Source organism: Macrotis lagotis, chromosome 1 (assembly GCF_037893015.1).
Source record: "Macrotis lagotis isolate mMagLag1 chromosome 1, bilby.v1.9.chrom.fasta, whole genome shotgun sequence".
Classification (NCBI taxonomy): Eukaryota; Metazoa; Chordata; class Mammalia; order Peramelemorphia; family Peramelidae; genus Macrotis; species Macrotis lagotis.
Window position 1 is genome coordinate 589,617,450 of NC_133658.1, and position 25,884 is coordinate 589,643,333.

Here is a 25,884-nt window from a genome sequence, read left to right on the forward strand (position 1 = left end):
AATTTATGGGAGGACATAAGAGTGATACAAATAAGGAAATTGAAGGAAGCAAAGGTTAAGTTACCCAGGGTCATATTAAGAGACTGAGTTGGGATTTGAACTCAGATTTTCTTGAATTTAAGTCTAGCACTGTATCTGCTCTACCATTTAGTTCAAACTTTCTAGTTTTAAATCTATGATCCTATTTTTAAAACTATTCATGGATGGGTTCCAATCTGCATCATTGTGTGAGTAGGTTGGTATCATCAATACATTTAAGAATTTGAATAGTAAATAACTACACATCAACTTATGTATTCTACTAATTGCCTACAATTTAGTCAAGGAGTCTCTTTTCTTGAGAGTAAAAATGTCAAATCACTCTAGGTCACCAGAAGAAAATGATAACCAGTTGAGCTTCCATAGTATAAAGCCTCTTTTTAATGTATAATAATTTTGATCTCTTCCATTCCCAGAGTTTTTCATATCTAGCCATTTTATAAGTCCTTTCATTTTCAAGCAAACTCTCTTATGGTTTAATGAAAGGGCTGCAATACTGAAAATTCATCAGAAGACTTTATTTTCAATCCTTACTGTATTATTTGTGTGATGTTGGACAAATCCCCGGAATTTTCCTCACCTCGGTTTTCTCTTCTGTAAAATGGACTAGATGATTTCTTAAGCCTTTGTTTAAGTGTATCAGTTTCAGGTTACTTCTTCTTCTAAGTGATATTACCTGCTCTTGTTCCTCCACAGTATAGTTATGAGAAAACATCTATGAAAGCTTAGTATAATAATTTTAAAACATCATAAAATTGCAAGGCTTGTTATCATCCCTGTAATTCTTTTCTCATGTTCTCACATAATGGAAAGGAAAAAGCTTATTAGCTGAGTTTTCTTTTTTTTTTCAACTTGTGAAAACACTTAAAATTCTTCCCAAACAGTAAGTACAGCCAATGATAAGGTCTCTGGGCATAAGTAGTGGTGTAGGCTTAAACCAAGAAAAGGGAGGCAAGGTTGCTGAGCAAATTTCATTGCAGTGAAGGCTGTCTCTGCCCCCAAACAAGCCAAGCCAGCTTTAACTCAGAAGTACAAGAGACCACTCACTCTCCCTTTTGAACAGAAGAAAAAATAATCGTGCCTACCAAGACTGAGACTGAACTATCTAAGGAAAACACTTTGAGCAAATATCTACAACAGAAGGAAAGCAACTGATTACAGAACTGCTCCCCTTTGGGTGGCTTGGTTAAGAAGACTCATTTTTTTCTATAAGATCCATTGCACCCATAGACATAACTCAACTAATCTCCTGTGGTGAAGGGAAAAGGACATAGAAAGAAAAACCATGTCAACAACCCTTTGCCAAATGATAGGGTTCCTCCTATCTACCCTGGGATTTGCAGGGTGCATTGCTGCCACGGGGCTAGACATGTGGAGCACCCAGGACTTGTATGACAATCCAGTCACATCTGTGTTCCAGTATGAAGGACTTTGGAGGAGTTGTGTGAAGCAGAGCTCTGGTTTCACTGAGTGTCGACCATATTACACTATTCTTGGTCTTCCAGGTAGGAACCCAATGCTATTTATGTAGAAACTGAAGCTTTAAAGAGGAGATTCCACTTGAAAGTTCTGTGTGTTTGGGTTTAGGATTATTTGCAGTCTCCATTTGTCTGAATTTATTTGGCAGGTATTAAAGGTACCTACAAAGTTTGAGATTATGATGCCACTTATTTATGAATTCCAGAAAACTCTGAGCTATGACCCTTAGGAATTTATCTTGGCAGCTGTGACAGTAGAATCCAAATTTGCAACTGAGGGCTAATGAAGGATTTTGGCCCTGTGCTTTGGATGACAGTGAATTTTTTACACTGACATTGTAGTCTCCAAATCATGAGATCAAATGAAATAATGTGTGAAAAGTCTTTACAAAACTTAATAAATGTTTGTATCTATTATTGCTATATATGAAACATAATAGAAGAAAATCAGGGTGTGCATAATCAAGCTAAGGGAAATGGATATATCTTACAGGGCATTCCATAAAGGAAAGAAACAAAATAAAAACTTTCTTATCAGAAAAAAAGAGCAATGATTTTCAAATCACTGTGATTCTGTGTGTGTGTGTGTGTGTGTGTGTGTGTGTGTGTGTGTGTGTGTGTTTGTAACAGGAAAAGAGAGATAAAGACTGGAAAAAAGAGATAGAAATGAGTAAGGATTAAGTTACATCAGGAGAGAAAAATCAATTGACTTTATTATTCTCATAAAAATAAAAGATAAAAAGGTTTTTCCCCCAAAGGAAGAAAGCATTTATTGCATCATTTTAATTATATTTTTTCTCTGAGATTTTTAGACTGTAGGTAGTAACAATTTATTGTGTTCATAGGATGGTCTTGTCCCATGTTTGTGAGGAATTCTGAAATATGAACATCAAAAATATATATATATATATATATATATATATTCATATATGAATAAGAATCTGCCCACATATGTATCTATATATGGTGAAGATTTTTTGGTTTGGATCTGTGATTTCTTAGGTTTAGGGAACTCCCATGGTTTAAACTGCCACCTCTAATAGAGTTAGAAACTTGTGGGGTTCTAAGAGGTCAAGCAATGTGTTCATTATCACATAATTAACTTCTGTCAGAAGGACTTGAATCCAGCTATTCCTGATTCCAAAATCAGACTTTTATTGACTACTTCTTCTGTATGGGAATGTATATACATACTTATATGTAGATTATGCAAATAATCACTTAGATGCTTAATATCACTTTAGTCATGAAGAACTGACCAGAGATTTTGCTGCCAATTCTGAGTATTTAAGAAAGTCATTTTGTTTTCTTTCCTTCTTCCATTTAAAACTCACTGAAAGGGTGGCTAGGTTGCACAGTGGATAGAGCACCAGCCCTGGAGTCAGGAGTACCTGAGTTCAAATCAGGCCGCAGACATTTAATAATTACCTAGCTGTGTGGCCTTGGGCAAGCCACTTAACCCCATTTGCCTTGCAAAAATTAAAAAAAAAACTCACTGAAAGTTAAACTTACCCATGATTCCTAAACCTGGCACAGGGGTGTGTATGGGTTCCCTGAACAAGAAGTAGAGTGGGGCTATTATTCAGTGAAGTAGTTCAGTATTTCTCTGAAGGGTTTGAATCTCTTTTTTAAAATATATTTTTCCAGTTACATGTAAAAACAATTTTAACATCCTTTTATTTTAATTTTGAATTCCATATTCTCTTCTTCCTCCCTTTTCCCACTGAGAAGGCAAGTAACTTGACATAGCTTATATATGACATAATGCAAAACACATTTACAGTCATGCTGTGAAAGAAAACAGATAAAAAATGCAAAAAAAAATGTGTGCTTTGTTCTGCATTCAGACTCCATCAGTTCTTTCTCCAAAGATGAATAGTATTTTTTCATCATAAGTCCTTTAGAATTGTCTTGGAACTTTGTATTGCTGAGAATAGCTAAGTCATTCACAATTGATCATCATACAATAATGCTTTTATTGTGTATAATGTTCTCCTGTTCTGGTCACTTTACTTCACATTAGTTTTTTCATTTTTTTCTTTAAGCATCCTGCTCATAATTTCTTAGAGCATAATAGTATTTTGTCACAATCATATACCACATCTTATTCAGTCATTCCCCAACTGATGGACATCCTCTTAATTTCTAATTCTTTGCCATTATTAAAAAGAGCTGCTATAAATATTTTTGTACAGATAAGTCCTTTTTCCTTTGCTTTGATCCTTCCAGGTTCAAACCTAGTAATGATATGTCTAGATCAAAGAGTATGTACAGTTTATAACCTTATGGGCATGGTTCTAAATTGTTCTTCAAAACAGTTGGATCAGTTACAAATACACCAACAATGCATTAGTATCCCAATTTTACCATATCACCTCCAACATCTGTCACTTTCCTTGTCTCTCATATTAGTGATCTGATGGGCATAAGTTGGCATTTCAGAAATATTTTAATTTTCATTTTTCTAATCAATAACTTTTTAGAGCATTTTTTCCTTATGATAATAGATAGTTTTGATTTCTTCATCTGAAAACTGGCTGTTCATATCCTTTGAATATTTGTCAATTGGGAAATGACTTGTATTCTTGTAAAATTGACCCAATTCTCCATATACCTGAGAAATGAGACCTTTATCAGAGAAACTTGCTATAAAAATTTCCCCAATTGTTGGTTTTCTTTCTAATCAAGGCTGTGTTGGCTTTGTTTTTGCAAAAACTTTTAAATTTAATGTAATCAAAATTATCAATTTTATATCTAGCTATGCTCTCTATCTCTTCTTTTGTCATAAATTTTTCCATATTCATAGATCTAATAAGTAAACTACCTCATGTTCCCCTAATTTGCTTATGACATCTCCCTTTATGTCTAAATCATTTATCTATTTTTAACTTTTTTCTTGGTTTTTGGTGTGCAATTATGACTTAAACTTAGTTTCTGCCAAACTGCTTTTCAGTTTTCCCAGCAGTTTTTGTCAAAAAGTGAGTTCTTCTTTTAAAACCTTGGATGGGGGCAGCTAGGTGGCACAGTGTATAGAGCACCAGCCCTGGAGTCAGGAGTACCTGAGTTCAAATCTGGTCTCAGACACTTAATAATTACCTAGCTGTGTGGCCTTGGGCAAACCACTTAGCCCCATTTGCCTTGCAAAAACCTAAAAAAACAAAATAAACAAAAAAAAACCCTTAGATCCTTACATTTATCAAACAGTAGATCACTATGGCAATTAACTACCATGCACTGTTACCCAATCTATTCCTCTATCCCAATTTACTTCTAAGCCAATACCAGATTGTTTTGATGATTACCACTTTATAGTACAGTTTGAAATCTGGTATGGCTAAGTCACTTTCCTCCATCCTTTTTTGATTATTACTAATTCCCTTTTGATTTTCCAGATTAATTTTGTAGCTCTATAAAATATTTTCAGTTATTTGATTGGAATGGAATTGAATAAGTATATTAATTCAACTAGAATTATTTTTTATTATACTGACTTGGCATACATATTAGTCATTAATATTCTTTCCAGTTTTTATATATGACTTTATCTGTGTAAAAATTGTTTTGTAATTGTATTCCTATAATTCCTGGGTTTGTTTTGGCAGGTAGATTCACATGTATTTTACATTGACTATAGTTTCTTTAAATGGAATTTCTCTTTCTATCTCTTCTTGTTAGGCTTTGTTGTAAATATGTATAAGGGCTGGTGATTTATGTGGATTTATTTTATATCTTGCAACTTTATTAAAGTTGTTAATTATTTCAATTTTAATTGATTCTTTAGGATTCTCCAAATATTCCATCATATCTGTAAACAGAGATAATTTTGTTTCCTCATTGCCCATTTTATTCCTTCAAATTATTTTTCTTGTCTTATTGCTTAGCTAGCATTTCTAGTACAATATTGAATAATAGTGGTGATAATGGATATCCTTACTTCACCCCTGACTTTATTCAGAAGACTCCTAGTTTATCCCCATTACAGATTATGCTTGCTGATGATTAATATATATTCCTTATCATTTTAAGGAAAGCTTCATTTATTCCTATGTTTTCTGGTATTTTTTTAAAGGAATGAATACTGTAGTTTGTCAGAAAGCTTTTTCTGCATCATTGAGATAATTATGTAATCTTTGTTATTGATATGGTCGGTTTTACTAATAATTTTGCTAATCTTAAACCAGTCCTGCAGTCCTGATATGAATTCCATCTTGTCATAATGTACTTTTTTGATATATTGCCATATTCTCCTTGATAGAATTTTATTTAAAATGTTTACATCAAAAAAAATGTTTACGTCAATATTCATTAAAAGTCTATAGTTCTTCCTCTGTTCTGCTTTTTTTCTGCTTTAAGTACTAGAACTATATTTGTGTTATAAAAGGAATTTGGAGGGATTACTTTTCTAATTTTTCCAAATAGTTTATATAGAATTGGAGTTAACTGTTCTTTAACTATTGGTGAAATTTACTTGTGAATCAATCTGGTCCAGGGTTTTTTCCCCTTAGGGAGCTCATTGATAATTTGTTCAATTTATTTTTCTTAATTATTTAAGTATTCCATCTTCTTCTCCATTAATCTGGGCAATTTATATGAAAGTTTGGATCTCACATTGTTGAATATCATATCTTGTAAAAGGTTGAAATGATGCAAATTTTTAATGTTGGGAATCTTTGAAATTTAAATGCAAAAATTTATCAGGTTAAATCAACTATAGAAAAAGTGACATAAAAGATTTGTTGTTTATTCAGATTAATATATAAAATTTACATTCAGAAGTCTCATTATATAGTAGGAGATATAGTAGGAAGGATAAGTGAAATCACTGACTTGGTAATACTTAAGCATGAGACATGCATGCTTTTTTGGAGGATGGGATAATAAGGGAATCAAGAAATGAATAGTTAGAAATGGTAGAAAGTAAAGAATGAGAAGGCAGGAGTTTAATGAAGCTAAGAACTATGTAATAAAATTGAATCCAAGCAAAGATTTTCATGTCCAAGAATGAAATTCAAAGGACCAAACAAACTTTATTTTGAATTGAGACAGTTAGAGAGAATGAAGAGAAAGGGAGGCAGGCAGGTATAGCAAAAAGGAAGACAGGCAGGCAACTATATAGAAAGGCAGGGAGACAGGAAAAAAGGCAAAAGAAAAAAAAGGAAGATGGAAGTTGGAAGAAAGGAAGGAGGGAAAAGATGGAAGGAAGGGATACACAATTCTAGTCTATGTTTTCCCATAAATTCTCCATAGAGTACCTAGCCGGGTAGCTATTTCTAAGGTATCACTATTTCTAAGATAGAGTTATTTTATTTTTTGCCTTTTATTCAGGGATCAGTACATGTGAAGACTGATAGAAGGCATCCAAGAAAATGCAGAGCCAAGAAAACTCTTAGTAGTCTACAAAAAAGGGAACCCCTAAGAACAAAGCAAAGATATTTGTGGAATGTTGGGATAGAGGTCAACTTTGCAAATTTTTGTCTTTATGCCACTTCAGTTGAAATTATGCAATAGACAGGGCTGTCCAAAATGCAGCAGTGAAATTTTATGCAGCCCCCTCTAAGCTACTAATTGCGTTAGTAAATAAAGTCAAGCTACCAGAGCTCTTACTAAAATGGCAAATCAAAATATATCGTCTGTTGTTTCAATAAAAACTTTTTAAAAATAAGGTTGGACAGCCCTGCAATAGAAAAAGTGCCTGGGGGGCAGCTAGGTGACACAGTGGATAGAGAAGCAGGCCTGGAATCAGGCATACCTGAGTTCAAATCTGGTCTCAAACAATTAATAATTACCTAGCTGTGTGGCCTTGGGCAAGCCACTTAACCACAATGCCTTGGAAAAACTTAAAAAAAAAAAGAAAGAAAGAAAATATGCCTAAGTTGTCTCCCCAACTAGATTTTAAGTTAATTGAAGACAGAGATTGGGGCTGATATTTCTTGTTAGTGCCAGTAAAAACTAACATTATACCTTATACCTATAAGATTTTCAATTAATATGTATAATTCAATTATTTTATCATGTATCTGTTTTGCCATGCAATAATATGTTCTGATTAGTTTATCAGATACAATATTATGGTTGCATGTTACCCTCTCTAGGTGTATGTTACCCTCACCAATTGTTCCATGGATGGGAAAAATGATGAATTTTCTAGGCCAGGAAAAATATATTTCAAAGCTATGAAGGTCCCTCATTCCCTTCCCATATTTTCAAATAACATATTTGTAAAGCACTTACCACAGTATCTGGCACAGAGTAGATGCTTAAAATATGCTTATTCTCTCCTTTCACCTTCCACACATTGCCAAAGTTCTTTAAATCAGAAAAAAAAAAGCATTTGTAGCTGTGCAAGGAAACCAATCCTCTTTAAAAGAGGCAGTCATAAGATAAAATGAGATGCCAAAATTCAACAATTCAATCCAATAATCATTAATTAAATGCCTGTTAAATAATCAGATACTGGGAGGAGTTCCCAAATACAAAGACAAACAAAAAAGTTCTCAAGTAACTTACCATAGAATGGAGGAAGTGTAGAGTTTAGAACATGTTCACAAAGAAGTAAATACAAAGAGATTTAAGGAATCTCAAAGATTCCTAACATTAAAATTTGCATCCTTTCAACCTTTTACAAGATATGATATTCAACAACGTGAAATCCAAACTTTCATAGGGAAGTCATAGTGACTCTGTAGTAGAGGTACAACCTAGACTAAGCCTTGAAGCTTCCCAAAGCTTGGGAAGAAGAAGCCTTGAAAGGTCTGGGATATAGATTACATGAATACACAAAATCAGCAAATGGAATATCAAGGTCAAGAAACAACTAGTAGACCAATTTGGCTGGAAAATAGAAATCTTAAAGATGAACAATGTTTAATAAGGCTGGAAAGAATTGCTGGAGTCAGATGCTAGAAGTCTTGGAGGCCAGATAGAAGAACCTGGAATTTATCCTAGAAGGAATAGGGAGTACTAACATTTTTAATTAGGATAGTGATAAATCTTGGAAAGGATAGGGGGAGGGGGAGGGCAATGGCTAAGAATTAATGGTCATGGCATAAAACCAAAAGGCAACAGTGAGAATTATCTTGGCAGCTGTGTGGAGACCAGATTAGAGAAGGGAGAGATGGAAGTAGGGAGTCAGTGAATATTTCAATAATTCAAAGTGAGGATGGCCTGAACTAGAGTAGAGAAGAGGAGGATTAAAAAGAAGTTGGGGAGGTAGAATTGACAAGACTTAGCAATTGATTACATATAGTCAGTCAGTCAATAAACATTTGTTTATTAAGTTCCTAACATGTTCTACCACTGTGCTAAGCACAAGGGGTACAAATACCAAAAAAGAAAAAAGAAAGTAAGAAATAGAATCATTTGAAAGTTGATTGATGTAAGAGGGGAAAATGTGCATTTTTAACTTTTCAGAAACCTGGTTAGAAATGTCCAAGAGATAGTTGGGGATATGGAAATAAAATTCAAAAGACAGAATGAATCAGGAAAATTAGGTATAAATATATGTATGTGTATGTGTATACAAATATAAGTATAATACAGACACATATGTAAGTCATATATATATATATATTATACACATATAAATTCAAGTCTTCTGTATAGATGTGATCACTGAACCCATGGAAAGAGATAAATATAAATGAACCCATTTGTGTATGTGTGTGTGTGGGTGTGTGGGTGGGTGTGTGTGTGTGTGTATAGAAAAGGAACTTGCCAAAAGAATGTAGAGAAAATGATAGAAAGACAAGAGATGATGTCAATGATGATGATGATGAAGATAGAGAACAGATATTAAGGGCTTACTATGTCCTAGTCCACTGTAATAAACACTGAAGAAACCACAAAAAAAAACAGTTTTTGCCATAGACCAGTCCTTGGGGGGGGGGTGACCCAAATTATTTAGAGTAGGAAATAGATGATTATCCATGAAATGAGAATGAGGAGCAGCCAAGTAGTTAGGAAGAAAAAGAGAAAAGATCAGTGCCATGGAAGCAAAGGAAAGGGAATGTCTCTAGGAGTGTGTGGAAAGACATGTTTTGACTTCATTTAGCCAGTTTCTCATCTATCAGTCACCTGGTTGAGAAAAAACATTTGTATTTAACAGAACTGATAATCTTGGATAGCAGCTTGAATAGTGAAATTAAACACAGATTATAAGAAGTTGAGAAGTAGGAAGGAACAAAATGAAGGTAATGAATATAGATAATTCTTGCAAAGAACTGGATAACTGAAGGAAAATGGTATTGAGAACAATAGATTATTACAAATTTTTGTACTTAAGAAAGCAGGGGTAGCTAAGTGGTGCAGTATATAGAGCACCAGATTTGGAGTCAGGAAGACCTGAGTTCAAATTTGGTCTCAGACACTTAGGTACTGTGACCCTGTGTCCCTTAATGCAGTTTGTCTAAGTAAACTTATCTGTAAAAGGACTAGAGAAGGAAATAGCAAACCACTCCAGTATTTTGCCAAGAAAATCTCAAAATGAGATCACAAAGAATCAAACACAATCAAAAGGACCCAATAACAGCAAGAAGAGAACAAGAATCTAGGCTACTCAACTAACATACAAGTAAATTCCTAGAGACTTGATTTTGGAAGTGAATTTATAAAAGGAAATATAGATGATATTTAGAGAGAATAGATTCTATCTAAGCATGAAAAACAAGATGTAAAACTGTATGCTTCAATATTAGATATAGGGTCAGTAAGGTCCCCAATAATCTAGTAACATTGGCCTCATTGCTGTTCTTTACACATTTTCCCTAGTTGTAAATTCTCTCCCTCTTTCTCTCTGTATCCAGGTCAGGTTTTTCACTCAATTAAAATCCCATCTTTTGCATGAAGTCTTTCCCCTTCCACCTTAATGACTCCCCCAAGATTATCTCTAATTTGTCCTGTGATTTTCTTTGTATCTCTAAAGCCATTGAACAATGTTTAGGATATAGTATGCACTTAATAAATAATTGTTGACTTGATTTGTGTATTGGTAGATTAAAAAGGCCTAGATAAAAGAAACTGTCAAAGAGGCAGTATCATATATTGAATCATAACCAAGGCAGGGTGGACAATGCTTTGCCATGAGTTGTTGATACCAGAGAGGAACATTTCCCCTCTGTTGCAGTTCTCTGGAGCAGCTAGGTGGTACAGTGGATGGGGTGTAGAACCAGAAGTCAAACCTGAATTCAAATCTGATTTCATACTGGTTTTGTGACCCTGGGCAAATCACTGTACAGTTTCTTCCTCTGTAAAATGAGGAAATGGCAAACTGCTCCAGTATCTTTGCCCCAAATGGGGTCTTGAAGAATCAAAATACAACTGAAATGAGTGAACAACAGCAAAAAGCAGGTCTCTGAACCTGATAGAGTATTTTCCATTGTTTAAATTAAGGAAATAAATGCCATGCCATCTGGATTCAAACTATGACACTCTACTAAAAAGTGCCTGTGACTGGTCCTTCAATTAAAATTCACCCTGATTGCAAAAATAGGTATCGTATTTCCCCATGTATAAGATTAGGTTACTTTTGCCATGTTCTGACCAGAAATGGCCCAGAAAAGATTTTCCTACAGTGCCGAATTCAAGTTAAAAGTCATCCAGTTTGCAAAAGTGAATGAAAATCGTGCTGCTGAATTTGGTCAGTTTAGTCCTTCTCCAACTGAAAAAACATTCTGAGACTGGCTACAGGAAGAAGAAACCCTACTGAAAATGCCACAGTAGAATAAGGTCATGAGAGGCAAGTCAGCAAAATGACCTGATTTACAGAAGGAACTGAAGAGATGAATTGAAGAGCAAAGGGCAATTGGAATTCATGTTTCCACAAAGATGGTTCAGCATGAGGCAAGAAGAATTGCTGATGAAAAAGAAGTTACAGATTTCAAAGGAGGATAAAATTAGTGCTTCAGGTTCATGAAATGGAATGGACTAAGCATGCATCCATGTACCAGACTTGCCCAAAAGATGTCTGAAAGATATGAGCAGAAGGTCCTTGAATTTCATGATGAAAAAACCTAAGTTCAATAACTATATGTAATACAATTTTTTTCAAATTTTGGGCCCCAAAATTAAAGTGTATCTTAAACATGGGAGTTTCTTATACATGGGGAAATAAGGTAGTACTTTCTCTATAATTTAGAGGAAGAATGTTGGATTTGGGGGTGGAAGACTGAGTTGAAATTCTGAACCCTCTGCTAATATCAGCTATCTCTGCAACTCAATTTCTTCCTTTGCAAAATGGAGGACATGTTCTAGATGAACTATAAGGTTCTCTTTTTGCTCTAAATCCAATGATCTTCAGAGGATTCAGGAAAAGATAGAATTACTGAGTCAGACTTTGAGTGACTCTGGAGAGGATCTAGAACTAAAGGCTGGACTTGGGAAAAAAGAAGAATCAAATGGAGTGACCAATTGGAAACCTGCTGGTGGCCCATTGAGTGACTACCTATAAAAAGGTCTAAACAATGAAATGAGCCAAAACAAGTACTAGTGTTCTATCTGCCTACACTTTTACACTGCAACAAAGTAAATTTATATTCTAGAAAGCTTGTTGATATGTTATGTTAAAGTAAAGGTACCAGAGCTGTGAAAGATGAGATGATCTTATTCCAGTGACACAAACTAGAGCAAAGAAACTCTTCCTGCCTTGGATAGCTTTCATAGAAAGTCACTAATAATGGAACAACTGTGTAATCCTACTTGGTTACTTCTTGGATCATTTTTCCAATGAATTATTAGAAGGAATTTTATCCAAGGGCTGAGTCAGATTGGAGTAGGGGAAATATTGTTCAGAAAAATATATTTTATAATTAATCTATTCCCTCTCCACTAATCATGTACTTACTAATATTAACACTGACCTTGTCCTTCAATCTCCCATAGTCCAAGTAATGAGATGAGATCAATGAACTTTAGTAAAAGTACCTTGCTCCAGGGGTGGCTAGGTGGTACAGTGGATAGAGTGCCGGCCCTGCAATCAGAAGTACCTGAGTTCAAATCAGACCTCAAACACTTAATAATTACCTAGCTGTGTGGCCTCAGGCAAACCACTTATCCTAATTTAAAAAAAAAAAAAGTACCTTGCTCCTCCCAGACACAAAATAATACTCTATCAACAAAACAATGGATCCCTGCCTTTGCCTGAAAGGATCAAGTCTTTGACCTACCACCCCTCACCTCTATATCCCTAATTACCTCATTTCTGTTTTGAGTTACTGCCCCAATCTACATATACCTAAATAAACTCATCTTCCTATTCCTTTAAAAGTTCTTCAGTTGAGTTACTTGTCTTTCTTTGGGAGGATAACCTGCTCTGGAGTGTGGGAGAGTTGTGATACCCAAAATAACATCTCATAACCCTATTCCCTTCTTTACTTCTTATCCTCAACTGTCTTCTGAAATTAGCCTGCTCTTGGGGACCATGACACCCCTGTGATTACACCCCCCCAAGTAACCTTTCCTCATTCTGCTCAGTCTCTCATAGCAGTATATATACATTTATAAAGATCAACTTCCTCATTTTAAAAATAAGCAAAATGAAATCCATTAAAGAAAGTTATTACAACTAAAATATTATAAGCCATTCCTCCATTGATAAATGGTCAAAGGATATATACAAACAGTTTTCAAAGGGGAAAAAAAAATCCAAGCTGTCAATACTGTGAGAAAGTGCTCTGAAGCATAAAGATGTGAGGAATGCAAATAAAGTAATTCCAAGGTTCCAGCTCACTCAAATAAGATTAGCAAAGTTATCTGAAAAAGGATAAATATTGTAAGGGTTGTAGAAAAATAGGCACTTAAACACAGTGCTGACTGAGATGCAAATTTGTCCAATTTTTTTCTGGAGAACAATATGGTACTATGCTCTCAAATGCTACTAAACTCTCCATACTCTTTGACTCAGTGACACCACTACTAGGGTTATATACTCCAAAGAAATCAGAAAAAGAGGAAAAGGGTTTAAATGCACAAAAATATTTAAAATAGTTTTTTTGTGGGAGCAAAGGAATAAAATCTAAGGAAAGTGTCAAATTATGGTATGCAGATGTATTAAAAAATTACTGTGCTATGAGAATTGACAAGAGGATAGTTTTCAAAAAGACCTTACAAGATTATATGAAATGATACAAAGTGAAATGAGTTAGATCAGGAAAATAAAATAACAAAAACATTCTAAAGATAAAAACCTTGAAAGACTTAAAAATTGAAATTCTGATCAATATGATGACCAATAACAGTTCTAGAGGACCAATCATGAAGCATGCTACTCAACTCTGATAGGAAATTAATAGGCTCAGGACAAGATATTTTGGGACATGAATATTTGTTAGAAGAATTTTGTTTTCTTTTTTTATATAATGGATGAGAAGTGAATGGTAGAGAAATTTTTTTTTACTCATTGAAAAAACAAATTTAAAAATAAATCTAATATTATATTTCAACAGATAATCACTGAAAAACATAGCATGTATATTTAAATAATGGGGAAGTGATTTTTTTAAATGGATTATCTGTATTTAGATCCCAATTGCCTGTCCACAAAGACTCAAAAGGAAATGATAGTGAATATCAAGATGGTCAATGGATAAATGGCAGGAATAAGAATAAACTCCCTCTCCCCCAAATATAATCTATGACTTCTATAATCAAGGGGGGGGAAGTGTATTGTTGATAATGTATTTTCCTATATATGAAAATGTGCTAACAGAAGCCTAGCATACACTCTTGTATATATCATACTTCTTGGTAACAAGTTAAAAATTTTTAGCTATTCAGATGTTTCCCTCCAGAATCAAATTCAGTAAATTTCTAAATATCCAGATTCTAAATTCTTCATGTTTTCCTTTCCTTTTTTTTCATCTTCTGTATTTTATCTACAATCCATTTCATTGCTTTTTAGTTCCTAACCCCCAAATTCAGACTCTGTTTTCATCTGGATGCTCTGTAATCTTGTAGCTACAACCAGTAATAATTCAGGGAGTTATCCATCAAATTGTCAGCCAAATTTGTAGAAAGGAAAAGAATATATAAGTACAATGTATATTTTTTTTCATTAAACTTGGGACTCATGGTCTGATAAAGTATGTTCCTTTTGTAAAGTCTCATTAAAAGTACTTTGTTTTTCTTTAATTTAGGTAGATGGCGGGGGCGGGGGGAGAAATACAGAAATGCAGGTGATGCAAAAACAAAATAAATCCATAAAGATCTATTTGAAAAAAGAAATTGGTTGGTTGCCATAGTTATGGTCAGAGTTATACTGAATACCAGTGTGGTGCAGAGGACCAGGTTCAAATCTCATCTCTGATTCTATGTAATATGACCTTGGACAAAGACAAATAACCTCCTTCAGCATCAGTTTTCTCACTGAAAAAAAATGAAAGTTTATGCTAGATAGTCTCTAGAATCCTTTTGGGTTCTATATCTATGATCCTATGAATAATTATATAAAAATGTGACAATTCTGTAAAAATCAATAATCATCTTTCAATAGAATTTGTTTCCTTTGTAACCCTGTTTATTTTGTTTTATGCATTAAAAACATGATTCTGTGAAAGGATTCATAGAGTTTCCCAGATTGCCAGAGAACTATAATACACCCTTATCTGAGGCTGTCTCACCAGCCCAATTCAAGTTCCATTCATCTTGGATTACCTATCACAATCTCTTCTTTGTTTTCCATATTGTTAAACTATTTATAGGGTCCATCCTTCTACACTTCCTATACACATGTTTTAAGGTTTCCTCCTAATCCAAACCTAAAATATTCCTTTTCAGAGTTACACAATACATACAAGTTAATAATTTTTCTCTTTTGTCCTAAAATACATCCATTGTCTTCCATTCAAATGTTTTAAAAATGTAGAGCTCTCTATCTCCATTTAATCTGCATGTAAGCGTATTTAACCTCTATTTCCTTGTCTACAGTCCTCCTTCCTATAGGGAATCAAGTATTTTACAATAGGGAGGGAACACTCTGTTCCCTTTTTTATATTTGCTTCTTTCTGCTTTGAATCCTGCCCACCCTTCTGGTCTGATAACAGTTTTTATTCACCCAAGAAAAATGCTGTAATCACACCTTCGCAAAACATAAATAGTCACTAGATTTACCTGGTATCAACTGATAAGCACGCCCCTCTGGATCAGAATAACAAACAAGAGTAAAAGGTGGTTGTTTTAAAAAAGAGTGAAATGGAAACCTCCAAGTGTCAGACTGGTGCTTTTCAGTTTATGTATAGAAAGTGATTAAAATAAATTAATTATATTATAACCCCAGGATCAAGACTAGAAATATCTGTGCTTCTGTTGTGGGAGAGAGCATAGATTTTTTTCCCATGCTCTCCAAACTTCCCAAAACCATAATTTTTCTGCCTTCATAAAAACAAAACAATTACCACGATGGGTCAGATTTATTGTTTCTTTCCACCCCTCTGCACTTAATCTCAATAAGGCAAGAAAGCAGGCTAGACCCAAGCAATGCAAGGAAACTAGAGGTCAGGAAAAAGAAAGTTAAGGATTAAGATAGGCAAGCTTTCAGAAGTATGCTGAAATAAAAAGTATGACAGAGATACAAAGTCAAGCCAACAATTTGGTCATCAGCATAACACATGATCATTGACATAAACTTATAAAGTACTCCTACTTTTCCAGTCTTCTTACAATTCACACCCTTCCCTTGCTATCTATGTTTTAGTAACATTGGCTACCTCCTTCCTGTTGTTGCAGTTCAGATGTTTTTCAGTTAATTCTCACTCTTTATGATTCCGTTTGAGGTTTTCTTGGCAAAAATTTTGGAGTAATTTGCCATTTCCTTCTCCAATGCTCATTGCAAGTGAGGAAACTGAGGCAAACAGGATTAATGAGCTTGTTCAGGGACACTCAACTATTAAGTGTCAGAGACCAATTTGTACTCAGCAAGATGAGTCCCCCAAACCTGGCTTTTTATTCACTTTATTCACTGTACCACCTACTTGCCCCTTGCTATTCCTCAAACAATATCTCCCAACAACAAGCATTTTCATACCTATACCTAGAATCCCCCCCCCCCATTTCTACCTCCTTAATTCTCTTTCTTCAAGTCCCAGAAAAATTTTATTTACTTCTGGAAACTTTTTTTCCAATTCTGCTTAATCCTTGTGCCTTCTTTCTGTTACTTCCCTTCAGTTGATCCTGACTGCAGTTTTTTTTTTAATACACGGTTCTTTATTTGCTGTCTCCCCATCAGACTGTGAGCTCCTTGAGAGCAGGGACAGTCTTTTTGCCTTTCTTCATATTAACGCAGTGTTTGATATATAATGACACTTTTTAAATGCTTATTGACTGACATGGATTTGAGTCTTACATCCACCATTTACTAGCTATGGGACTAGGGAGAAATCACTTTTCCTCTCTTGACCTCAATTTCTCCTCTTTAAAATGAGAATGAAAAGAATGATGGATTTGAACCCCAGCTCTGCTCTTTACAACCTATGTGATATTGGTTGTGGTACAGCCTCTCTATACCACACTTCCCTCATCTATAAAATAGAAATGATGAAGTCCCTCTAAGCTTTAAAGCTACAAGTCTATTATTCTTCGAATGAGATGATCTCTCAGAGCTCTAAATCCTATAATCCTCTGACTTCCCTGAACTTTAGCTCCATTACTGGCAAAATGAAAATAATATTTTCACTACCTATCTTACCACATTGTTTAGAAGGAAGTACTTTGTCAGCAAAAAGGTACCCCCTCATATAAATAAGTCATCATCATCATAATTATAACTATTATGTTAAAGCAATGAAGTACAATGGAAAAATGAACTGAATTAGGATTCAGATGATCTAGATTCACAACCCGTGAATGCCTTTTCATGCTTCTGTGACCTTGGATAAATCATTTAACCTCTCTGGGCATCAGTTGGCTTTTTTTTAACGAAAAAAATAAGGAAGGTTGGATTAAATGGCTTCTATAGTTCCTCCTAGTTCTAAATCTATGATCCTGTAATTGTACTCTGATGCTTTCTTAGTAGAGATGTAGAGTACTGTGAGTTTAGAATGTTATACTGTGGCCACTATGTCATAAGAACATAGATTGGTTTTGTTTAACTGTTTTTCTATATTACAAAGGAGGAATAATTTGGGTATGGAAAATGATAATGATATGAAAACAAAAAACATTTAAGTTATTTTTATGGGGGGGGAAAAAACAAAAATGGGAACTTATTCTTCCCAATCCAAGCTCCAGATTTTACAGTCTTCTTCCTTTGTTCTTTTGCTGGCTTCTAAACAGATGCTGGGAAAGACCATAACTTTTAAAGGCCAAAGTCTCCCACTGCATCCTGGGCCATCTTCAATTGCCTGATCCAGATCTGGTCACTGGACCCAGATGGCTCTGGAAAGAAAGTGAGACTGTTGACTTTGTGTAGCACTCCCTCACTTAAATACATTTCACTTGCAACTCATGGCATCATCTCTCTGATGGTCCTCTCTGAGGACCATCCTCTTTGAGAATGAAAGACAAAGGACAAACAAACAAACAACAATAGCTTATTAGTGACACTTTTTTTTTCTGGAGCTCACATCACTGCATTCTATCATGTGCAGCCATTTTGTATTTCCAACAGGACACTTTATTTTTAGTTTATGGGAAATGTTTCCTACTTATATTGTTCCCAGGACTAATACCTTGATCTGTCACTAAATATGGAATGCAAAAAGAAAAATTTCACGAGGAATAAATTTTTCAGGATGCTAACTTTTCCATTTGAACTCTTGAGAAAATAGACTCAGGTTAAGAGAAGTGTCTTCATTTGAAAGTCACTCTTTTATTTGACATTTAAAGGCATTCTGGCACTCATCTTATCTTTTGGGCTTTAATCTGTCTTTCTAGTCTGATTCCTTTTATAATCCTCTCCAGCTCCCCCATCCCCACCTCTGTGTTTTGGCCAAAATGTTGATTCATTTATTCCAATATATGATTATATCCCACTTCAGTGCCTTTCACAAGTTCTCCCCCATGCCTGAGATGCTTTCCATCCTTACCGGAATTTTAGAAATCACTAGCTTCCTATAAAGCTCAAGTTCCAACTCCTTTCTAAGGCCATTGTTCTATTTCCCCCATACTCCAATTAGAGTGCTCTCCCAACTTGCTCAAAATTATTTTGTATTATTTTCTATTTACTTAATTGTGTACATATTGCTTCCACAGTTGACTATAAGATCCTTGATGATAGAGACAATTTCATATATGCCTTTGCATTCCAAGTGCTTAGCATAGGCAAATAAAATAGGCCCAAAACATGCTTGTTGAATTGATTTGTGGTGTACCACTGCTGGAATATTTTCTACTTATAGTCATTTAGTTTTGTATATATACCAAAAAGTTGATTAGAATTTCACTAATTTAGGCTAATTTCGTCTTGCTTAGTATAAATTAGTGTAGTTTTATAATGCCTTCCATTTAAATTGAATTATGCTCTAAATAAGCCAAGGAAAGTTTGACATTTAAAGAAGTCTTCTGGGTAGATTTTTGTATTGCAAATAAATGCATCTAATGTCTCCGTGAGCCCAAACTTTTTTTCCCTTGCTATTATCACTGTTATTATCCTGTAAAGGGGGTTTTCTAAAACAGGTCAACAGCTAGAACATATTATCTAAAAATAGATCATGATAATGGATTTAGACCTTGGGGATCATTTAATCCAACCCTGCCATAACCATTTAGTCTACATGCTTTCTACATAAGAATACATGTATCATTATTATGTTAGTACATCAAGGATCAAGAATCTGCAATTCTGGTGATGGAGTTCTCTCCATCAATAAGATTACTACCTATCTATAACAGGCAATTGTAGTAAACTGCTTAGGAGCAGTAAGGGCTAAAGTGACTTACCCAAGGTCCCACAGCCAATATGTGTCTAAGGTTAGATTTTCCTGATTCTAAAGTCAATTCTCTACTACCATACCACATTGATTCTCTGGATAGCAGTATTACTTTTTAAACTGAAAAAAAAATCTGAAATTTATTGCATTCTTCCAAGTGCAGCATGATGGTCTTAGAAAAAAAGTACTGAAGTGAGAAAAACTGGACTCAAATCTTCATTCCATCCTATATTAGTTGTGTGACCATTATCAAGTTTTTCACATTGCTAAGCCTCAATTTTCTTATCTTTGAAATGGAGATAATGATACTTTCATTGCCTTCCTTATATTGTTGTTTGAAAAACACATCGCAAACTTTAAAGCATATCATAAAAATGAGTTGTAATTATGTGATTTTTAAAAATGTGATAAATAGTTAAAACTGAATTATTTGTGCTTTTTTTAAAAGCTATGTTGCAAGCTGTGAGAGCCCTAATGATTGTAGGCATTGTCCTGGGTGCCATTGCTCTACTGGTATCCATCTTTGCTCTGAAATGTATTCGGATTGGCAATATGGATGACTCTGCCAAGGCCAATATGACTCTGACCTCTGGAATTATGTTCATTGTGTCAGGTAAGTTCCATTCAATTCAATAAACTTTGTTAAAGTGAAAAGTTCTATATTCAATTTTAATAATAGACAAAAACATTTCTGGGAACTTACATTCTGAACTTAGTGCTAGTATCATTATTATATCCTTCCATGTTAGTCAAAAGGAAAAAAATTAATTCAAAAGAGAATAAGAAAATGATTATGTCACCACAAGAAAAAATTGTTCTTAGGAGTAATCAGCTGTGTAATGGCTATCTTTGGAAATAGTGAGCTCCTTGACCCTTGAAATAGGAACACTATGATTCAAATTCCAGTCCTCTAATTACAAAACCAGTTCAAACAGAAGGTGGATAATCATAAAAAGAAGTTTTGAGAAGATGCCCAAGGAGTCTTTGACGTTGTATTATATGAACTCTATGATTTTTTTTCAATTTTAAACCTCTATGGTTTGAGATAGATTAAAGTCAAGTTATGGGAGCTAAATATATAATAAAAATCATATCAATCAACTACCACCATGACAATTTTGACAGGTTTTAGGATTATAGAGCTTTAGACCTGAAAGAGATCTTAGAAACCATCAAATCCAGTCTTTTATTTTACAGAGGAGGTCCAGAAAGATTAATTTACTCACCTGGGGTCTCAAAATCAGTGCCTGGAACAAAATTTGAACACATGTAACTAATTAAAGGCCTAGCACTACACCATTATATCACATCACACTGTCTCTCAGTACAAAATTATTAATCTCACCTCACCTATATCTTCATCAACACTTAAGGACCTCAATCTAACCTTAAGCTATTTTGGTTTTTGAATTATTAACATGAAAAAATTAATAACATGAAAAATATTTCACATAGAATATTTAACCTATGTTCTAAAACAAACTTTTTTCAAGTCACTTACACATGTATTCTAATAATAAATTGTTCTAATTTACTTATTAAGTATGTTTAGCTCAATCTCTGGGGTGTCTTGTTGAACACTAATTCAAGTGACTATATACAATTGAATTTTTGAAAATATTTTTGAAGTTCTAAAATTCATGAATTTCACTAATTACTTTTCTCTGACTAATCTAAATTAACAGAGCTTTACTATATCATTAGTATTTTAGATTTACAAAGTCATTATTTGGGAAAAAAAAAACCTGGATCATTTCTCAGGCTTCCTCTTGGCAGTCTTCATCTCACCATCATTTTCCCAGTCACTCAGGTACAAAATCTTGGCTTCCTTTTGCTTCTTTAGCCTGCACATCCAAAAATTTGACAATCCTGCCTCTGATGTTTAATACATCTATGACACTGGATAAGGAGACAGCTCAGTGGCATAGTAGAGAAGGTGTTAGGGCCTACAGTCAGGAGGACCTGAGTTCAAATCTAGTCTTAGACATTCATTAACTATGTGGCCCTGAGCAAGTCATTTTTGCCTGTTTCCTCATCTGTAAAATGAATTGAAGAAGGAAATACAAATCACTTTAGTATTTTTGCCAAGAAAACCCTAAGTAGGAATATGGCTAAACCATTAAACAACAACAATATTGGATAAGGCATTTAACTTCTATATGCCTATTTCCTCACTCTAAAATGAGATGCTTAGATTAGATGGCCTCCAGCATCCCTTGTATCCCTAGATCTAAGCCCATGTTTATGATCCCAATTCCTATTATAATTTCTTTCATGGAATCTCTTCCACGTGTGCCCCTCTTCATTCCATCTTCCTAAAGACTTTATTACCTTGTTTTTTTATTGGTATTTAGTGATTTTTAAGTAATGTTTGACTCTGTGACTCCATTTGGGGTTTTGTTGGCAAAGATATTAGAGTGGTTTGCAATTCCTTCTTCAGATCACTTTACAGATGAAGAAACTGGATTAAGTTAAGTGATTTGCCCAGGGTCACACAAAAAATAAGTATCTAAGATTGGATTTGAACTCAGAAAGAGTAGTCTATCCACTGTACCACCTCACTGTCCCTATTTCCTCTTGTTTGTGTTATTATAGTAGCTTCTTTACTTCTCCTATTTCCAAGCTCCTTCTTTGAGCCATCCTGAATTATACACACCAATATTTCCATAGTTAAAGAACACTTTGATACTGTCAATGACTCCTCATTACTTATGACAAACTAAATCCTGAATTCTTTAGCATTTAAGACCTACTACAACTCTGCTGATAATATTATTTTCAGCCTTATCTCCACTGCCTTCCTTCATGGAAAGAGTTCTTGCTTCCTTTTTCTCACCTCTCAAATTTACCTATCCAAATTTTACCTAGCATTCAAATAATATTTCATTTTTTTATTTTTTTTAGGTTTTTGCAAGGCAAACAGGGTTAAGTGGCTTGCCCAAGGCCACACAGCTAGGTAATTATTAAGTGTCTGAGACCAGATTTGAACCCAGGTACTCCTGACTCCAAGGCTGGTGCTTTATACACTACGCCACCTAGCCACCCCTCAAATAATATTTCAAATGTTACCTTGCCCATGAAGTTTTTTTCTGCTCATTCTAGGGAAAAAAAAAAGACATTTCTCCTTATTTTGACAACCTATATTTTGTTTTCCCCCCCCTCCTTTTTAGCATTTATCATATACTCACATGTCCTTTAGTGATTGTGTACCTTGTTTTAACTCTCCTGAAAAACTTTAAACTTCTGCTTTTCTAGACTAGATCAGAGATGTGAAGCACACAGTCTATGAGTCACAGGCAAAGCACAACACTCAAATGTAATTTGAAATAGATTAAAATGTAATTGGTAGATATTTAACATAATAAATAAAACTACAATAAAATATAGATAATGTTCACATGGTTTTCTAAGTCAATACTGGACCCACAGTATAGGAATCTTTATCTATGGTGGTCCCTGTTTCTTTGAATTTGATACTATTGGACTAGATGACCTCTAAGGTCCTTTCCAAGTCAAAGCTTCTCAAACAGCCTGATATAGTATAAAATCAAGATCGAGATATTATGTAGATATATAGAACAATTTGTGTGAATTCCAAAAGATCTAACATAATACAAGATAGAAAAGCATAGATTCTCAAGTAAACTAATTAAAAATCTTCCTCAAGAAGCCAAATTCAATGTTAGAGTTCTCTTTCCATGAATCTTCAGTATAAACAAATATATTAAAACAGTAGAAATTATAGAACTAGGAGGTGTCACAGTCTAAGACACTGATTTTAATGAGAAAGCATAGGTCTATTGAGAGAAGCAACTTGCTCAAAATTACACAGCAAGCCAATGGCAGAGCATCAATAAATATTTATTGAATTAATATAGATTTCAAATAAACATGATGGAAATAGACTTTCCAAAAATCCATTCTCTTCTTCCATATTTCACTGGTCCCTCAACAGTCCTGCCCATCCCAGAATTCCCTTCCATTTTACTATGAGAAAAAGGAAAAGAGAGGGGCTTTAAAGGCAATGGCCTCCATTGTCCTTGGCTGTTCAAAAGGAAGTTGGATTTAGATCCCTAAATCTGGAGTGACAGACAGGTTCCTCAAGACATCCAGTAGGGTAACAAGGTTGATCCCAGAGAAGCTGGTGGGAGCCCTGAGGAGAGCTCTTTTTTATTTGTCAATGGCAGGACCAACCTGGAATGGGTTCACCTGGGGAGAGGGACCCTTGTCTTGAAAAGCATCTGGGTTCTGGAAGCACCTATTAAGATTGAACTCTAAGGAGTGTACTGATAGAGAGCAAAATAGCCCTATGAATGGTAAGCTGACTTTGTCCTAGTGTTGCCAGTTGAATCATACTGAGTAGCTCATAAGTCCAAGTTGGCAGGTTTGAGAGAATCATACTGACAACTAGACTACTGGGAGATAAGTTAGGATGTATCCAGTGTCCCAGTCTGTTACCACATAGAACAAACTAGTGCTTGCCTGGTATTGATGAAGTACCATGGTGCCTCACTGGAAGAATTTAAACCATGTACGGCCAAGGGACTCCCATACAGCAGCCAGATCATCTTTAAATCAGGTCACAAGACAGAACAATTCTGATGAGGTCAAGTAAGAAGAATACCTTTCACAGCATATCCCTCTCTGTAATAGACATAATTGTACAACTCATGGCTCTAATCATTTGGTTGATTGGTGTGGTCCTCTTCCATACTGAAGGAATAGTAGTAGTAGTAGTAGTAGTAGGGGAGAAGAAAAAGGACCTAAATATCTTTAAAAAGTAGAGGCAACTAAAATAACCACTACAAAATATAAACAAAAACAGACATCCTGAATCTGGGGATTGTTCTGAGTTGTATGAGTGGAAGAACGGTAAAAGGAATATATTTGTATAGAAAGCAGGAAGAAGAAAGTAAAATTTAGTATTTCTCATAATTGGGGAATATATAAAGAAGGAGTGGGGAGAGATGGGGTGGGAGGAGCTGCTATCAGTTAAACTACTCTTACCTGAAATGGACAGAGGAAGGTTTTAGTATGCACATGCATATACATGCACACACACACACACACACACACACACACACACAGAGACAAACACACTCCTCCCTTTGTGTAGGAATATATTAAAATCAACAGGAAAATCAATAGAGATTGAAAGAAGGATTGAGGGAGGACAATATTGAGAATTGTTCAGTTGTGTTTAGTTACATAAAACTCCGAGACCCTATGATTGTATTCAAAATAAGTTTTAGAAATAAAAAGAAACTAGAATTTGAAATAAGTGTACAAAACATACTTTTCCATCTGTGTCTCTTGATGCTAAAATGCATTAATTTTAGTCTTGCCAAGGGATGTGAACATTGTCTTGTTCTATCATCCTGAATAAAGAGGAGAGTCAGAAAATTTAGATATTTTTTAGATAGATAAATATTGTTTTATTAAACTGTTTGGCATTGAGAAGAAGGGAATGGGAAGGGAGGGTGGTAAAAATGTGCAATATAAATATGTAAGTGGATGAATGTTGAAAAACTTTCATAACACGTAATTGGAAAAATGAAATAAAATATCAATAAAAAGATAAGTAATGGAATGTTTTGAATTTTTAGGTATTTGTGCTATTGCTGGGGTGTCTGTTTTTGCAAACATGCTGGTCACTAACTTCTGGATGTCCACAGCCAACATGTACTCAGGAATGGGTGGGATGGTCCAGACAGTTCAGACCAGGTAAGCTCTAATTTGATATAAGGCTTTCAATGCTAAAACTGCTGTAACATGAAGCAGATTTAAGATGTGTATAATGTGACTGTCACTGTCTTAAATATATATTTATAAGAAGCAACTATTTCATATCATAAATCAGCAATGAACTATGAACTCATAAATTTCATTTCAGTAAAATATACACGAGGATATGATTTGAGTCTGATCTGGCATTTTCATTGAAATATAATAACAGTTTATAGTATTTATCTCACCTTATACAAGATTCTATTGTGGTTGCTATGGGATGATAGTTATTAACCCTAGCATACAAATTAGCATCAACTTGCAATTTTTCCTCCTGAAAGAAATTATGCTAAACTAATAACGTATAAGGTTATAAAAGAGTGAAAGCTTTAATTGTAACATAAACTGAAGATTCACATCATACATGTATTTGCATATATCTCATGCTTCTATATTCTACAGATGGTCTTTTCTATCAGAAGCAATACTGTTACAACCTAGATAATATAAGAAGGTAAAATTTTGATAGACTGGTTTTTTTTTTTAGATTTTTCAAGGCAATGGGGTTAAGTGGCTTGCCCAAGGCCACAAGACTAGGTAATTGTTAAGTGTCTGAGGTCGGATTTGAACCCAGGTACTCCTGACTTTGGAGTCGGTGCTCTATTCACTGCACCAGCTAGCCACCCCCAATAGACTGATTTTAACAACTTACAAAACCATCTTCATAACGTCAAACATTTAATAAAACTGAAGGACAAGAGGAATTTTGCATGACATATTCTATT

The 25,884-nt window shown here is 34.6% G+C and overlaps 1 protein-coding gene across 1 annotated transcript in view; it reads left to right on the forward strand.

Annotated features, from left to right (window-relative positions):
- Positions 1 to 1,324: 1,324 nt before the first annotated feature.
- CLDN18 (claudin 18) overlaps positions 1,325 to 25,884 on the forward strand; it is a 30,221-nt gene continuing 5,661 nt past the window's right edge. Inside the window, exons 1-3 of the mRNA XM_074234399.1 lie at positions 1,325 to 1,544; positions 19,821 to 19,985; positions 24,979 to 25,096. Of these exons, the coding sequence (XP_074090500.1) occupies positions 1,325 to 1,544; positions 19,821 to 19,985; positions 24,979 to 25,096 (503 nt within the window). The remainder of the gene's footprint in view (positions 1,545 to 19,820; positions 19,986 to 24,978; positions 25,097 to 25,884) is intronic.